General features: G+C 37.7%; 1 protein-coding gene across 2 annotated transcripts; it reads right to left on the bottom strand.

Annotated features, from left to right (window-relative positions):
* Window positions 1-480: 480 nt before the first annotated feature.
* LOC110378231 (fork head domain-containing protein crocodile) lies at window positions 481-7,383 on the bottom strand. Of its 2 annotated transcripts, XR_002429651.3 has the most exons (3): window positions 6,212-7,383; window positions 5,871-6,043; window positions 481-2,342 (listed from the first exon to the last, which is right to left on the bottom strand). XR_002429651.3 is itself a non-coding variant. In XM_021337406.3 (2 exons), the coding sequence occupies exon 1, from the start codon at window positions 7,234-7,236 to the stop codon at window positions 6,226-6,228; it is 1,011 nt and encodes a 336-aa protein (XP_021193081.2). In that variant the 5' UTR covers window positions 7,237-7,383; the 3' UTR covers window positions 481-2,342; window positions 6,212-6,225. The 2 variants fall into 2 exon arrangements, 1 of the variants encoding a protein (XP_021193081.2); XM_021337406.3 differs by lacking the exon at window positions 5,871-6,043.
* Window positions 7,384-13,427: the final 6,044 nt, after the last annotated feature.

Below are 13,427 nucleotides of genomic sequence, written 5' to 3'. Positions count from 1 at the left end.
ATGATTCGATAAAATCAGGCTCGTATCCAATCGGTTGAGTGGCCACTTGTACGTTTCATTTCATTCACACTACAAACAAGCTAAAATTATTATTCACTAACGAATGGACTGAAGTTGACACACGTATTTAACTTTTTTTACCTTGCCGAGGAGATATTTTAAGATTTTTGGATTTTGAATGGATCCCATTATTTTTTGAACAGAAAATTCCCCACACCACTATAGCCTAAAAAGGATCATATTAGATGAATGCTCAACAATTTATTGCCGCAAATAAACATGTTCTTACAAAGAACATTGACTAAATCATTTCTTATACTTACATTTTATTAGTCCCGTACGTTCCTACTCACCCTCCAAATGGTTTTATTAATTAATTTTCACATATTTATGAAAATCTGAATTTATTTCTGCATTCTTGTGCAATATGTTAGACTTAGGTGGATTATCATTAAAATAGAGACAAACAAAGTCGATATGCTAAATACAAATAAACATTTATTATTAAATACATTTATGTACACACGATTACAATAATTATCACAAATTTATCTGCTAATAGGTAGGTCATCGAATATTTAACTATGCGAAACTGGAGCATGATATATAAACAATGAAATGTGACTAAGTTATTAAATCTCAGATAGGGGATTACAATTAGATACCTCAAGTCTGCTATTTTCTTGCAAAAATTTGCTTGAATTGAAATGCTGAAAGTGACATTTTACTGGCATGGCATGGTACCTACGAAAACAAACAATACACCAAGGCTACGTATGTTCAACTATCATCTCTCTACTCTATCTGTCTCTTATAATTAACTAATAAACCAGATTGTGTTAAATCTTTTGTTCAAATACGAAATGTTGACATACGTGCCATATTATAAGTAGCGATCAGTTCAGATAAAAATATATTAAACACATTGAAAATGATCCGAATTAGCATATATTGTAATTTCAATAATTAACTACGTACATATCGTGGTAAATTGCCAGGGAATATACGTATTATGAATGCTATGCATGATAATATGAAGAATAAGAAATCTTGCGATTCGGATGCGACATTGGTAAAGATTTTCGTCTTACTGGATAGCTTACAAAATATTTTCCCGAAACAAATGGTCCGAGTTGCCGCTGCAACATCACTAAACGCATAAGCTAGTGATTGTTTATTTAGACTTATCTGTGTTGCCAGGGGAACCGATAAAATAAAATGGTAAGTTTTGAGTACTTATCTCCTAGTCAGTTATTTCTCTGAAATCTACTTTTGACTCAGTTTTATTTACATTTTATTTCTAATGTTTTGTGTTAAATAATATTTTAAAGCCTAAATGAAATGGTCTATTGAATTTCCAACTACGCAGTAGGTACTTGTAATAACTAATTGTCTTAGTACAATGAGATGGGATTTATGTTAATATACGTATATTAAGTAAGTAGGTTATCTAATTTAGGTCCGTGAAGAAACATCGATACTCGCCTCTTGTCTCTTAATACAAAACTATTGGCTAAGCTTAATAATATCCATTAGCGTACGTATCTACATAATATAGCTACTCAAGAAGTTGATACATTAATTGCAACTTTCTGCACGATTGCAATGTCTAGCTGAGGGAAAATCACCAGTTAAAAATCCGGACGTCGTTTTGCGACTAATGAGAACAAGACAAATCATTCGAAATAAGTTTCATCTTCTATCGCCCAACATACATAAAACGTAATCAATATTATTTTCCAGTTAAGGTGTCTATTTTACAAATATTTTGCTTAATGTAGCAGACTAGAATAACAGCACATCCCCTGTACTTATTTTCACAAACACTTTATTTCTTGACAGGGGAAATCTACGCTTTATAGAACAACTAAGTATTAAACTTACTTAAAACTAAATATTTACATTTTCATCTAATAATATTTTCTAGAGACCGAGTGATACGTACATGCTCCATGCAGGTACATAATACTGATTTAGTGAATAATACTGAAATTTTGTTGTGCCTTGGCCTACGCACCTATATATATCAATTATTGAACGCTACATTATTTCGGAATTATCGGATTTCGTCTTAACTATTTATTATATTAAGTTCATAGGTAAACGAATACGAATATACATACTAAATTAAGTCTTCGGACACTATCATTTAATGATATCTCCTGCGGAGATACATAGACGATAGCTTGAACAATATAAATTATAAACATTTGCTAAAAGTCGTGCACCACGCGGAATACATCATAGTTCTTACGACACTAAGTGGCCATATCTTCCAGACACGTTAAATATTTGCGTCACCCCTGCACTCAGCCTCCCGCTGTATTCTGGTTCCGCTAAACCTGAGACAAAAACAATTCATCATTATTTTTTCAATTATTTTACATTTGTTTACAATAGTATTCAAATCTAGCTTCCCTGTCCAAAATAAGTTAACGTAATGCGCAAAACCTCAGACATTTCAAACGATTTTTCATTGACGTGACCAAATTCTGAGAGAAAAATCATTTAAAATGTACAATGTTTCGCAGTGTCAGCAGCAGTGATGAAAAAATCATTTCTTGATTGAAAATTACAGGTATTTAAGTATTATGTGAAAACAATGTTTTTCACGGACACTGAGATTTTTTTATTAGCAATTATGATAATAATTTTCAGATTATCTTTTAGGTACTGTCAGAATTGTTCCTGGACTATGAAATTTTTATTCTCCGATGATCTTGCAAACATAGAAAACAAAAACCGATAACATGCCTTCTTCATCCCTATTCCATTCCTCTCCTCTCTTTTACTAATTCTATCAATTTAAAAAGAAAATGGTTTGATTGATTCTGTTCATTTGTCTGATCAAATTAATACTCAATAACTTTATTGCATACCATAATGTGTACAGGCTGGTGGGTAAAATTAAAAGAAACAATTATGAACCCTGTCGGGCACAGCAAAGTTAGTTTTTAGAAGAGAGGATGAAGAGCGCTTTTAAATTATTTTTAGGTTTAGCGCATTTATCATTACACGTTCTTATATAAATTTAGGTTGTTAAGAAAATACCTACTTATAAAGCCGAAAGGGGTGACGTTAGCCCTCGTAGAGCGTTAATTACATTATTTTTCAATCGGAATACTAACTACAAGATTTACCGCCAACTAAAAAATTCTTAAAATCTTTCAATGTCGTGCAAGTTCTAGCTCAATGAAAGCATAGGAGAACCTCCTCCTTTTTGGGAAGTCGGCAAACAAAGACAAACTCGCGGACACTGCTTACTAAATTTTTAACTAAATTGACCGTGACTGGGCAAAGAGCATAAAACCAAATAAAGTTTTTACGATTTTAACGATGATAAGTAACGTTTATTAGTTAGAATTCAAATTACAATAGATTCATTCATTATCTCTGCGTGTCCATATTAGTCGTGTTTTTTTGGCAAAGCTTAAGCTTCTCAGATTGGCTTTAGCACAGAAGTTCCTACCCTAATTCCGGAAGTCCTTATGAGATTATCATATTTTTTGCAGCCCTGGTTATCTTTGCAAATTCCTCAGTGAAATTAGTTTTGTATTTAAGCAATTTCATCATAGGTCGAAAAAGTATGTTAGGGCTTTGACTTTGAATTGAATCTGAAGACTGAGTCGTTAAACCTGGAGCGCCAGAGCCACGAGGTAATGAATAGCAGTAGTACTTGGTAATGCATTTATATATTTATGTGCTTATCAGATTGCAAAAAAATATATACTCAACTAGCGGAACTACTGCCCGTACTCGGATACAAAATCGGGCATAATCTTGCTTTCAAACGGTGAAATAATTTTTTAAATCGGTTCAACGATCGAATCGGTCCTAAAAAAGATTCTCAAATATCATTTGTTAAAACCTTGGTTCTACATTGTTACGTAGGTTATATAAGCATTTATTTGTACCTATTACAATTAAATGATATATCTAATAGGTACCTACATAAATTCCTAATTTTCTAAAGTGATTGAAGCTTTTCCTTTTCTTCAAAACTAAGTGTATATTTTATATTTTTAGTTGTAATAACAACAATAAAACACGAATTGCTTACAGAATAAACCAGCGCTCGATAAGTATTGACCGACACGTAATAAATAATACTTTATGTACATATCTATGTTTTATGGAATATAGTGGGGCGTTAAGACGTTAACGTATTTATGGCTTTCAATCGTAAGGTTTTACGACACTAATGTTTTATGAGGTACCTACTTCGTTCCTCCTATAGAGGATCAAACTCTCCGCCCACAATCGCACCTACTTTATAATTAAAGAAGCCGTTTCCCGCGGTTTTACCCGCGACCTGTGGGAACTACTACTACTACTACTACTACTAAAGGGATAAAATATAGCCTATCTACTAGGGTAGAGTGTAGCTTTTCAACAGTGAAAGAATTTTTCAAATCGGATGCGTAACAAAGTAACATAGGCAACAGAGTAACACAGGCTAAATATTATCGAGGTGCGGACATCGTCTCAACGATAATACTCATTTTCATAAGGCGCATCATAGTTCAGGTGACAACTGAAAGACATCATTACACAATATAACAATGCCATCAAGTAAGATGTAGCAGTACCTACAATAATCAAAAGATAAAAATCCTATTGATATATTTTCTCAAAACAACTTGTACATTTATAATTAATCGATAAATTATCCGCTTCTTTTGGTAATTTTTTTAGGAAAGTACCTACTTTATGAACTCTAAACTTTGTGAAAATTTGAGCTAAAGCTGATGAGTGTAATAGAACAGTTGATTGAAATACAAGTAATGACTGAAAAACATATTTAAGTGGTTATTGGAAATATGCACGAACAGTTTCTTCTAATATATTCCTTTTAAATATATTTCCTCTAATAATAGATTTTCATATTATTTTTCTGGCGGAAAAATTATAAGACTTGCACATTTACGTCCTTCGACTGTCAGATCCGAATAAGGTGGGTAAGTCATTATGTCATAAGAAATGGGTGCCTTTAATCATATACGTAGTTCGGGCCAAGTAGCCATGTAACGCAGCTACGTGGTAAAACTGATAAGTTATTTTACTTACAAAATTTTGTGATGTGTTTAGATTACTCCTTTTAATATATAATGCTGCCTCATTATAAGCAGCAAGTTCCCAAGCACACGCTTTTGTTATTTTTTGTGGTCGAGCACTTGGTCACCAGATGGTCAGTTGTTTTACACAAAAAATTAAACAACCTAAATTGTTTTAACAAATCTAAGAATTTGCATTTAGAATAATGGTTTGTTGCGACCATGGTGAACGTGGTTGCGCCTCGGTCGAAGAAGTAGGTTGGTACCTAATGAATTTCGGTTCTAATTTCTTTTATTTATTAGTTAAGTAGTGACTGAAGAAACTTGTAACTGTCGTAGTATGTATAAAATCACCGCATACGTAAATTTATCTATAAAAATGCATCTACTTTCATTCAGATCGTGCACCTAATTTCTGGAGAGGATGAGATCCGCACCGTAACAACTTTTTTAACATTGAAATTGTGTTTATGAATTTTGTGCGTTTAGCGGTAACGACATACATAGTTAGACATACGAAATACTTCCATGTATTACGGTCACCTACCTATCTGTTAAAGATATTGTGTACCTACCTATTGTCGAATACCAAATTAAGCTCCATTATGCTGCACATTCTTTGGATAATGTATGTCCAAAACAAATCAAAACAAATGAACTGTGAGACTTCCGTAAGGCATCACACCGCGAGCGGCGTGCGGCGGCTGCGGCGACGCGCTGCGCCCGCACTCACACCGGCTTGCACACGCACACCCTGCCAGTTTCACCACTTATTGTTACGTCTAGTATTCTAACACATGCAGAGTTTCGACATACCTATAGGTGTTAACGGAGCGGGAGGCGGCAGGGTCGGCCGCCGATCTGTAAACAGTGGTTATCGACGCGCCGCCACTTGCCTCCACGGCATCTCCGGCAACTGCGCTATATTTATCCGCTCTGGAACTGACGCGTGCGGCTAAATCCGTTCGGCGCCGAGCGATGCCGGCCTCCTGCAACCACAACCACGTCACGAAGTGTCTCGGTGCACACCGGCGCTCCCTCGATGGACCGACGGAGCGGCGGACCGGCACGCACAGCTGAATTCGCAGACGCTTTTACACCTAAAATAAAATCGCAGGGCGCAAGCTTTGAAGTAGTAAAGTAACTATGGAGCTCACCTGAGGGCATGGTCTCAGTAGGACTTGTGTGCTGGCGCAGGAGCGGCGGCGACGCACGCTTGATGATGATAGTATGAGGGTGCGGGCGTGCGGTAGTGGTGATGTGGCGGTGGCGACGCCCGGTATGCGTCTGGTACGGGAGAACCGCTGCGGAAGCCCGCCAACTGACAGCTTGGCGGCTCGAACAGATCGCGGAATGCTGGCGGTAGTTGCTCGGTTGGAGGTTCGGGTGCTGCGTACCATCCGGACGTGGCGGCACGAAATTCTTCAGCTACCAGTGAGTACGGTTGCGGCGAACAGTAGACGGCTGAAGCTGGAAGTCGCGGTTCACTGAAGTCGTCAAGAGTATCCACTGGTTTGTCATATCGCGCACAATGTGCGCCCGGTTCTCGTTTCGGCCGACACTCGAAAATGCGAGGTTTAACGTCAGGCTTTACGTCACGTTGCGGTCCAAGCGCATCTGCAGCACTAAGCGCTTCCTGTGCGCTCAGTGCTTCTTGAGCTTGATGCATTTGCTGCTGTCTCTTTAGTGCTTCTTCTTTCTCTCTAAGCGCATCTTTCTTTTTAAAGCGACGCCGCCGGCGCAAATATGAACCGTTATCAAACATATTATATGAATCGGGATCTAGTGTCCAGTAACTTCCTTTACCGGGTTTTTTATCGTCTCTTGCCACTTTCACGAAGCACTCATTGAGACTTAGATTATGTCGTATGGAGTTCTGCCAACCTTGTTTGTTTTCTCTGTAGTAGGGAAATCGTTCCATTATAAATTGATAAATACCGTTTAGTGTTATGCGTCTTTCAGGAGCGTTTTGTATGGCCATCGCTATCAGGGCGATGTAGGAGTAGGGTGGCTTTACCATATCTTTTGGGGCGCCAACATGTTGTTGATGAGGATGAAGGTAGGGGGCTCCATATCCGTAGCGATATTGTTCATAAGCATAGGGCGTCACACCTGCTGAGTAGCCTCCAGCGGCTCCTCCGCGGTACGCATAGGGGCTCTGTTCACCGAACAACGCGTGCATTTTGCCGGCTACGTTCACTGTCGCAACATGCTCAACCGAAAGCGCGGAACCTTCAACGCGTTGCTCTTACGGCAACAAAACGACGACTGACCAATTTTGTTTAGATTCACAACAAGGCCGGTTTACATAGCGGAGGCTAAGCGAGAGACGAATGAGCGGTGGTGTGGGCACAGCCGTACGACATACTTGTGCCCCGCCTTCTGGCATGTATCTCGCTCGCGCCTGGTGATCCGTGCCACATTCGTCTCCGTCGCACCGCGAACGTGGGGTGATGTACGCCCAGGGTACAGTAATGGGCGGCGCTTGCGCTACCGTGACTGCACTGCCCCTATAGTGACATTCCTCACCCTAGTTCTATATCCTGACCCATTGTCCATTTGTCAACCTTTCTCGCATATTACAAGCGTTGTTTCACTGGTCCAGTAATTTTAGAGAAATTTTAACTGAAATACCTGCCTTTCTAATTAGATTTTTCCTTGTCATTTAATCATTTAGTCTTAATTTGGTGTTTAATTTCAGTGTGTTTAGGTTAGGCACATAGACAAGCCATAACTAAGACTAGAGTTACGCCCAGTGTGTTCCATGCTTTAAGTAGAGTTCAGAGGTTACGTTTTAAATGGACTATGCATAAGCTGAAAATTGGGTTTTCAGTAGGAAGGTATATAGAAACCGCTGTTGAGTATAGGTACGGTATAATGCAGGTATTTTTGACCTTTGACGCTGAAATGAGTGCCGTGAACGCGAGAGTTTACTTTTAGACAGTCAGTAAGTATTATTCTACGAAATAATTTCCCAAATGTGAGTTACTCAATTAAAAATATCAATTTAACGTCATTGGCAACAAACTTACCTATTTAGGAGTCTGAAATTTTGTATTGGGGTTCTTTTGAAGAAGAGCTCGTGGTTAGGTGATTCAAAACTTTGTAGAGCGATCGATCATAATAAGTATAAGCAACGCTTGTCGCGGTTGGTCCATAGACGAGTGACTTGCGTCTTGTGATGACGAGAACGTCCGTGTCCATCCGATTTGAATATCTTCGGCAGTCGTTACTGGTATTCAAAAGCCAGAAAGTCAGACAACTAGTCTCACTACTCGTGTAGGCAACATTTGAAACTATTTCTAGTAGAATTAATTAGGAATTATTTAGGTAGACTTTGAAACTAATATTTTTTTTTAATCTCAACGAATTATGGAGGTTATGTTAATTTAGTTATTAAGTAAATTACATAAGTATGTATGTTTAGGTATTATGTAGGTAGGTACACATTTACAATTTTGTCACAATAATTAGTCATGAAGTTTATTTTCAAAAACAATTTTTCGTCGATTAAGTAGGTAAGTATCGTTTTGCACATTTTCTCATTATCATTGATCATATTTCAGGCTTCCGTACCCTAAGGGAAAAACGTGACCGTCTTCCACCAGATTGTATCTTATGAACTGTGATAAGATAAGTAGTTGGACAACTGAAATCTGTCTATAATGAAATACAGCCGGTACGGGCGGTACGGCTTACCTGTTTTTTTTACCAATTAATAGATCACTAGATGCTGCCTGCGAGATAAGTTACGCAGACGTAGGTGCATATGTACCTAAGTATACTCTCTTAGCCCGTTCGGGCGGCAATCCGACAAAACAGGAGAGATCAAGCGCACATCTTACACTTAAGTGCTCCCAACGTGCGTGCGTTCACTAATGTAGCACTACGTTCACTAGCAACTTTCGCATTCTGAGCAGCTCCAAGTAAGTTATTTAAACCCCACAAACCCAATCGGGTCTTAAGGTCGCGAAATCCGCCAATACTTATTTGTAGCTTAGGATAGTGGTAGCTTGCAATCTACTTACTCACCGATACCCTATCTACCTAAAGTAAAAACAGCTAGGTATTTTGGGTGGAAAAGTGTAGTGAGGATGTAGGTACTCGTGTTAATGCTAATAAATCAATGATTGACAATGGTATATTTATTTTATTTATTGAATACCTACTTATTAAGTTATTATCTCTCGGCCATAGTCAAAAACAGGTTAAAAAAATGCACCTAACCATTTGCCTGTCATCCCATTAAAACATAGCTTAGAAGATTAGAATGGCTTCGTTCAAAAGTATTTTAGAAATTAGCGTTTATCAGTTCTTACGTAAAATCAGTTAAAAGTCTTTTGATGAAAGAAATCTTTCAGATAGGTAGTGAGAAATCAGAGAGCTTGTCCTGAATTATTCTGCGTGTAAGAAAAATAAATAAGGATTTCTACCTTGCCTTGGCCATCTACAAAAGTACGCTACGCGTAGAGCTACGGGCGAGGCGTAGCGCTCTATGGCCCTGCAGTTATATTTCTTCGTTCTGTTCAATCTATCTATACCTATAGATACTAATATAATAAAGACGAAAGTTTTTTATTTGTTTGTACCCTGAAGGCTCCAAAACTACTGAACCGATTTGTAAAATTCGTTCACTATTTGAAGCTACTATCTATCCCAGAGTAACATAGACTATTTTTTGTCTGTCTAATGTTAGTTTAATGCTACCCTACACTTACTGAAATTAAAAAGATAATGTTAAGAAGGAACCTACCTACTGAAATTGGGCACAGTTATACTTTCTACACATACTACTCTGTAAAAATCAAATCTACGATAGAAGAGTTCATCCTATGGTGTAGTTTAGTCAACTTACAACTTCGGTAATTATCTCAAGTGTGATACCGACACAATACAACTGTTGTAAATGGGTGGGTTCCTACCTACATGTACCTACGTATATCTATGAATATTTATATCAATACAAAACAAATAGACACCATTACTTCACAATCTTTGCCATTTACCATTTGGGATCCGCTCTCCTCATTCTGCAGCATCAGGCCAGTTCTAGGTTGAATCTTGGTTTGGGCAACTTCTAAGGCCAAAGTTCCAGACAGAAACTGTTCTACCTGTGGCCCAGGGACCGCAGGGAGAAAAATATCGTTGCAAGTTGATTTAGGGGCCCTTGGTTGCTAAGCTATTCTTCAAGTATCGTTCAAATTTCTGAAATATCATCATTTTCGCTTGACTTTTTCGTAATTATCTATGTCAGCTTCTATTCTAACTGGATACAGTAGTACCAGTGTTTTAAATGGAGCTTGTGCCTATCTGGCCTCGTGAACCCAATTAAGTACTTGAGCAACACATTACCCCCTGATAACATTAGTTGTCAGACTTTCGGGCTTCAACTATAGATACTGCCACGATGTTCAAATAACAGCCGTGACTTACCAGTTTAACGTGCTTTCTGAAACGGGCCAAATATGAATACCTAACCTCGTTTTTTTTTTTTATTATTATTTATTATTATATATCACAAATGTAGCCTTATCTTATGTGCTAAGCCCCACAAAACCGTTGTAATTTTATTATTATGTGCTACGGTAATATCAATCGGTCTATCACCACTATATCAGGTTATTGTTCAGGTGTCAGCCCTGATAGTCAGATCAGTGATGATAGATCGATCCTTGTATGATGTGATGTGATATGAATATTTTAGCGAACTATGAAGGTTGGGCAAATATGTATCACCTATACATACAAAGTTCACGGTGCTTAAGTCAAAACTTAGTCATAGTTGACTATCCCCGGTCCCCTATTATTCTGGCTCAAGATTATGTCTATTGTCTATGCAAGTGCCAGACATGATATTTCGGTTAGTTTCACTGGAACGGCGACATGCCTGAAATAAATATAGGTAGGTACGGTAGACTGCACATCAGTGTTAACTGTCATGCACCTTAACACAATAGTAATAAGTACGATTTTCCTATAAAACTGTTACCACTGACCTGAAGTTGACTGTACCTACACAATAGGCGTAGCGAATGAAAAAAAGTAATTAGTTAGTAATTAGTAGGTACTTTTCGATAAAACCTCAAATATTGGACGCATATTTTTTCTTTTCTCTTACAAATAAATAACCACGAAGGAAAAATACGATTGAATTTTGTTTAACGTCACTTTTAAGGACTCCTACACAAAACTGCGATTCGATGAGATTCTGTGCCGCATCGCGGGAACTTGCGATGCGAATTTCTGCAATACGTTTGGTATCACAACCATGCCTTCAAGTGTAGTCAGCCGTTTTAGCCGTGTTTTTAAGAAGCATAAGATGGATCGCAAAATGATTATTGCACCACTGTTATTGTTGAAGAACAAAAGAAAAAGAAGATTCTGGCTTCATCCATTTATTACGATTACCTATGAACTCTGATGGGAACTATTTTTCTAGGAAGTATTATGGGTTGAGAACTGAAGAAGATACAATTTTTACATTTTAATAAAAGAAACTATTCTATTATTACGAAATGTCAGAATGATGATCGTTCATACAAACAAGATTGCGCACTATCAAAATATGTATTTACGAAAAGGAACTCTATTCCAACGCAATAAGGTACTAAGTTGGTTGCATAATATACAGAGGCAAATCCGAGCCGAGAGGGATAGTAATAACGGGGAGGCCTCGTATCTCGTTCTTACACCTTGCCAGCTTAATTTTTTTTTGTGAGCAGAACAGTTTTGTCTACCCAAAAAAAAAAGCAATTGAATCTCTTATATTTTTATCTTTTTTTAACAATTGTAAGTCAACAAATTAATGACAACCGCATTAATTTATTCGCATTTATTCTTAAATAAAATTTATGTTTTGCTTTTTTTATTTTCTAGTGGTAACCCTGAACATGATTGGCGCGTATTCAGCATTTAAAATGTTGTTTATATTTTTTTTTTGCATTAAATCAATTTAAACTATTAAAATGGTGAAAAAGTGTTGCGTTCATACTTGTAAAAGTGAATCCTATGGTGGTTGCAATATATCGTTCCACATTCTTGTAATGAGTAAAAAGTCGTGGTGGCCTAGTGGGCAAAGAACCAACCTCTCGAGTATGAGGGCGCGGGTTCGATTCCAGGTCAGGCAAGTACCAATGCAACTTTTCTAAGTTTGTATGTACCTACTTTCTAAGTATATCTTAGACGCCAATGACTGTGTTTCGGATGGCACGTTAATCGGTAGGTCCCGGCTGTCATTGAACATCCTTGGCAGTCGTTACGGGTAGTCAGAAGCCAGTAAGTCTGACACCAGTCTAACCAAGGGGTATTGGGTTGCCCGGGTAACTGGGTTGAGGGGGTCAGACAGGGCAGTCGCTCCTTGTAAAGCACTGGTACTCAGCTACATCCGGTTAGACTGGAAGCCGATCCCAACGTAGTTTGGGAAAAAGGCTCGGAGGATTTTTATTCTTGTAATGAGTCAAAATATGTGTGTTGGATTCTAAAACTGTTGTAGGTAGGTACTATTGTTATAGCTTCCCAAAAAATGAAGGAAACCGATATAAATGGCTCAGCAGTCTATATGTGAAGCAAAACTCCAAAAAAATCAGTCTTCACTTTGAATCTTCCTGCTTTTATTCTGCTAATTCCCGCTAGTTCTTAAAAGCCTGTATTAGTATCTTAATGTAACAAACTGCGTAAGTTAAAACTTCAATACCAATCTGTGTTTAAATTATCTTAGCAGATTCGGATTTGTCTCACATAGCTTAATCTCATAGTCACCCTGTTAGAAAGGGACATACGGCCTCCGTACTATCTGCTTCACTCGGCTCGTTTTTTGGGTATAAGTGCGCAGTCCTGTTTACTATATTACGTCTATGTGATCATTTAACAACCAACGCCATCTACATGTTACTTTGTTAAATTCTTTATTGTCACCCCCACTTTCAAGCTTTCAGGGGTGACCGGGGTGACAATCTCAAGCAAACAAGAAAACGTTTTATCTTTATTGAATTATTAATGTACACACTATACATATATACAAACTTAAGCTACTTATCTTTATACAAAACTAAAAATAAAATACTATATACAAAAAGTATATTTTATTATAAGTTTTATTATAAGTCGTGGCAGATTTTCTTTTTTTTCAGTTTTCAGAGTGACATTTGATTTTACGTTGCTGTGTGCAAGGTATTTAAGAAACTAACTTATAGATGGCGTAATTTATGAAAATGATGATGTGTGACTACGATGTCAATGGACTACGTGGCTAGTAGTAAAGCTAACATGCGTAAGAGGGCGCCAGCACGTCCTGTGTTGTGGGACTTGACTTTTTTAGTGTTAGGTGATCTTCACACTGCCCCGCATCACGCTGCATCTTGCGTGTTGACGCAC

Source organism: Helicoverpa armigera, chromosome 1, assembly GCF_030705265.1.
Source record: "Helicoverpa armigera isolate CAAS_96S chromosome 1, ASM3070526v1, whole genome shotgun sequence".
Lineage (NCBI taxonomy): Eukaryota > Metazoa > Arthropoda > Insecta > Lepidoptera > Noctuidae > Helicoverpa > Helicoverpa armigera.
This window is presented reverse-complemented; position numbering and strand designations above follow the sequence as displayed.